Here is a 4,602-nt window from a genome sequence, read left to right as displayed (position 1 = left end):
CCGGACCTTGCCATCTTGTTCAGTTTACCTGCAACAGTCCCAAAGGAGTGAAATTAAGGCTGGTCCTTCCTTGTAGGAGCTGAGGGGTGGGTGGAGGGTCTCAGCACCTTACCCTGTGGCTCTAAGTGCTTCTCAAACAGCTGCATCAGAACCCCCTGGAGGGCTTGTTAAAACACAGATTGCTGGGCCCCACTCCCAGAGTTTCTGATTCTCAGATCTTGGATGGGCCTGGGCATTTGCATTTCTAACAAGTTCTCAGGTGATGCTGACAACACTAGTCCAGAGTCTACATTTGGAGAACTACTGCTGTAAATCAAAGTCAAAGCCCAGGTTCAGAGCACTATCTGGCCTCCAGGCACACTGGCCATTCATGACATTTCCTTCAAAACTGCTCAGCAGTGCTGTCCAATACACACACAACGCGAGTCAAGTGTAATTTTAAGTATTTTAGTAGCCACGATAAAAATGTAAAGAGAGACTGGTCAAAGTAATTTTTAATGCTTTATTTCATTTATTCCAATACACTATCATTTCAATATGTAATAAGTTATTAATATCTTTTAAAGTATTTTTTACATTCACAGAACACCTCAAACCAGACTTAGCCACATTTCAAACGTGTAGCAGCAACACGTGGCTAGCGACTAACAAAACAGTGTAGCTCTAAAGGCTTGGCCTCCATTTCTCTCTTTACAAAAATTGTTTTACATTTGACACTGAACACTTGGGCTGTGATAAAGGAATGTAAGCTTCCCAAGTGGTGGAAAGTGATGCTTTAACAAATGGTAAAGTTGGCCAATACAAGAAGGTAAAACAGGTTTGAGTGTTATTTACCCTTTAAAATCTGCCTATGTTTCAACTTATCTAAAACAAACTTAAAACGTGAACACATGCTATTAAATACATCTGTAAAAGGTTAGAGAACTATCACGTCAGTGGATGTCACTTTTCAGGTGATGAAGTGAAGAACAGATTCTTTCTTCTTTCTCCATCCTTTTCTACTCCTTAATAGGAAAATGAGAGAAAATCAGTTATACAGTAACCAGCATCAACTACTTTCTAAATGTAAGGAAATCATCCTATATAGATATATGTATCTGCTGCATTTGTGTGCTATGTCTCAGTAACCAGAGAACAACCCATTTTCCTCTTTCAATCTCACACCCTTGGATACCGAGTGCTCGTGTAACCAATGGCTTCAACCATGCAGCCATATCAACCTTGTCTCCCTCTTGTCTAACACCATAAATGCATTTTGTTTCCTGGGGTTTAAATAAATCTCTCCACCCTAAAAGCCTTTGCTTATTCCACAAATGGTTGTTTCTTAACCCTCCCAGGCCCTCAGTTCCCAGATCTAGCACACGAGAAAGAGGCTGTTATTATGAAATACACAGCTGTGAAAATGCGAAGGAAAATGTTTATCATTTAAATATACTAAAAGAATTACCGATTCAGCGATAAACAATAATAACCAGAGTTTCCTCTGATTGTCACATAAAAGAGAAAAACCAACAGCTGAACAAATGTGTAGGTATTAACATTAAATGCGTTCCTACTTGAAATTCTTTTTTTTTTTTAATTTTTTTTTAATAGAGGCATGCTTTATTTATTTATTTGTTTGTTTGTTTATTTGTTTGTTTGTTTTGATTTATACATGCACTGGGTACAGTCAGAAGCACGGGAGGGTGAGAGAATTCACCAGAGCCAGAGCGGGGAGCAGAGCAGGCAGAAGGACCGAAGTACACTGCTGAGGGGAGCAGCGGGCGGCAGGAGAGGTCTGCGCGCCATGTGGGACCCTCCTCTGGTGGCCAGGGAGCAGCCAGGGGATCGAACCGGCGCCGCAGACGCTGCGGGCAGCTTCGCAACCCAGCGCTCAACCACTGTGCCACCGGGGAGGCCCCCCTACTTGAAATTCTTAACTTTGTGCTTTTGTAAGTAGTGAGGTTCCGAAGGGCACCGTCTCCCACTTAGCACAGGAACTGCTGTTCTGTGGCCAAGTAATGAAGGCCCAACTAGTGCACAGCAGCTGCTTCCAGTAACTGTTTTCTAAACAAATATTGGTCTTAAGTATTGACACCTTTTGTGCTTGTTTGTAGTCTTACAGAAGACAAAAATGAGTAGCCATCAAGTATACCGAGTTTTATTATACTGAGTATTCTATTAACATTCTAGGAAGCTAAAATGAATTTTAAGCTAATTTTAAACACACTTGTTCTTAATTTACTGGGAGAATTAAAAAAAAAAAGTTGTCGCTAACAGGTGAATGCCAGGAACGGTTGGGTAGTACTCTAAGCCATAAACACGTACCTGGAATCCGGGCTTGCTCTCTTCCTGGTCCGGATCCTTTTCTGGTCCGCCTTGTTTTCTGTTAACTTTCTCTCTTTCCTCCTCAATCCCAGCATCTTGGGCCTCTGCACCACAGTTTTCATACTGATATTTCATTGTTTCTTTAGTAAAGAATAATACAGACTTTGGGACATTTATAGGAAAAAATACCCAATTTATAACCAACAGTGGCATCCAGTCTTCTGCCCTCAGGAGAGCAGCGGGATAGAAACAGCTAAGAAAAGAGTAGCCGGGCCCTTCCCTACTGGCCGACACTCCACTGCCACGGACCTCACATTCCTGCGGCGGTCTCTTTCCACAGTGGCATCATTTCTCTCTCCAGTAAACCTGCCGCCCTGCGCAGCCCATTACTTCTGGCCCTTGGGACAAGGGGTGGGGATCATCGGGCCTAATGCAGCCTCTATGTGTGGTCAGAACATTTTGGAGAATTTATTTTTGCCTCAAGGACAACTTGTATGGTGTAGCTCCATGGTTCCCCAGCCCCCCGAAGACTTAATTTTTACCAAGGGTTCCTGTTTGGTATCAGCTTTCCAAGGATCTTGACTTTTTTTTAGTCACAAACCAAACACGAGGGATGGAGTTCTCTGGTTCTTCTCCTTCTGGCTTCCCTTGTGTTTCCTCCCCAGGCCCCTCCTGAGCACTCACCTCCCACCGACATTCCTCTGTGGCTCTCAAGCTGCCCCAAGGGTCTCAGATCTCTTATCTGAGGGCGAGGTTGGTAGAGGGCAGCCATTAAGTCTCAGGACCGCAGAGGTCATGATGGAATGGGCTCCCCGGGGCCCCACCCCCGCCCGCCTGGAGGCTCTAGGGGCTGCTGGTGCCCCGGAGGAGGTCCCCCACCCCCACCCGATCCTGTCCAGCCTTCCTCCCGCCCCCCAGCCCGGCCCCCCTGCCGTCCTCACCCTCAGGGGCTGGGCCCATCGCCCCCAGCTCCTCCGCGGGCTCCAGGGTGGCAGGGCCCACAGCGGCTGCCCCGGCCAGACCCTGGGCCTCCGAGGCCTTGGGCCCCTCGGCCTGCGGCTCGGGCGCCTGCAGCGCGGGCAGCGGCTGGGAGGCCTCGGGCGTGCGAGGCCGGGGCCGCACCATGAGGCGGCCGCCGCGGGTGCGGATGAGGACGTGGTCGTTGTAGTAGATGCGGTACAGCAGCGAGTGGACCATGTCGAGGAACATGAAGCGGAAGCCGGCCATCGGGAAGTGGTACGAATCCACCACGGCGTCCAGGCCCTGCGGCAGCTGCTCCTCCTCGGCCGGGCCGAAGTCGGAGTCCTCGCTGCTCCAGCTCCCCGGCGAGGGCACCAGGGCCATCGCCGGCCCCTCAGCGAGATCCCCGAGACCGCCCGCCGCGCCGGCGGCGTCGGACCCCGCGCTCCCGCCCGCCACCTCGGGGCCGCCGCGCGCGGGCCGCCACACAGACGCCCGGCTCCCCGGGGCCGCCCGCCACCCCACAGTCGGCGAATCTTCCCGGGGCCCCGGTCACCCCGAAGCTGCCCAGAGCCCCAGTGATCCTGGCACCCCACAGACTGCGAATGCCCCGGGGAACCCAAGCCCCCCGGAGACACCGAATGCCCCGGCCACGCCGCACACTGCGGCCACCCCACCGACCGCGGCCTCCCCACCGATCGCGGGCCCGCCCAACTGACCGCGGCCTCCCCACTGACCAGGGCCTCCTCACCGATTGTGCCGCCCCACCGACCGCGGCTCCTCACCGACCGCGCGGGCTCCCCACCGACAGCGGCCTCCTCAATGACCGCGGCCTCCTCACCGACCGCGGCGTCCTCACCAACCGCGGCCTCCCCACCGACCGCGGCCTCCCAACCGACCGCGGCCTCCTCACCGATGACCGCGGCCTCCTCACGGATCACGGCCGTCCCACCGACCGCGGCCTCCTCACTGACCGTGGGCCTCCTCACTGACCGCGGGCCTCCTCACCGACCGCGGCCTCCCTACTGACCGCGGCCTCCCCACTGACTCCGGCCTCCCGGGCTGCTGACACCAAGTCGCTCTCGTGGGCCCGGAGTCTCTGACCACCCAGTCACCAGCGCCCACCAATATGGCCCATGTTCCCTCTGGTCCCACAGGGTGGTCCCGTCCACCTGAGTGCAGTTCTCTGTCCCCTGCGGCGGACATGGCACCAGGCACGACCTCAACCGGACCGGTTTCTCGGGCTGTGGCGACGACAGCAAAGATGGCGGCCACCGAGGGAGCCTGAGGGGAGTCCTGAGGTGGGGAAGGGAAGCCTGAAGAGAGGTGAAATGG

At 53.3% G+C, this 4,602-nt stretch overlaps 1 protein-coding gene and 1 long non-coding RNA gene across 3 annotated transcripts; both read right to left on the bottom strand.

Annotated features, from left to right (window-relative positions):
- Positions 1-845: 845 nt before the first annotated feature.
- Positions 846-3,337, bottom strand: LOC119256612 (uncharacterized). 2 transcript variants are annotated; one of them, XR_005127842.2, is made up of 4 exons: positions 3,249-3,337; positions 2,992-3,049; positions 2,308-2,447; positions 846-1,004 (listed from the first exon to the last, which is right to left on the bottom strand). It is a non-coding gene; the product is annotated as an uncharacterized LOC119256612 (long non-coding RNA). The 2 variants fall into 2 exon arrangements; XR_005127841.2 differs by lacking the exon at positions 2,992-3,049 and having other exon boundaries at positions 3,249-3,332.
- A 29-nt stretch (positions 3,338-3,366) lies between these two features.
- LOC119256613 (cancer/testis antigen family 47 member C1-like) lies at positions 3,367-3,670 on the bottom strand (the record flags this gene model as incomplete). Its single annotated transcript, XM_037524402.1, has 1 exon — positions 3,367-3,670. A coding segment is annotated over exon 1 (285 nt), but the record flags the coding sequence as incomplete, so codon positions are not given.
- Between the last annotated feature and the right edge of the window lie 932 nt (positions 3,671-4,602).

This window comes from Talpa occidentalis, unplaced genomic scaffold (assembly GCF_014898055.3).
Source record: "Talpa occidentalis isolate TD23 unplaced genomic scaffold, MPIMG_talOcc4v2.1 talOcc4.3334, whole genome shotgun sequence".
Taxonomy (NCBI): Eukaryota; Metazoa; Chordata; class Mammalia; order Eulipotyphla; family Talpidae; genus Talpa; species Talpa occidentalis.
The sequence above is the reverse complement of the archived record's forward strand: the minus strand, read 5'-3'. Positions and strand labels throughout refer to the sequence as shown.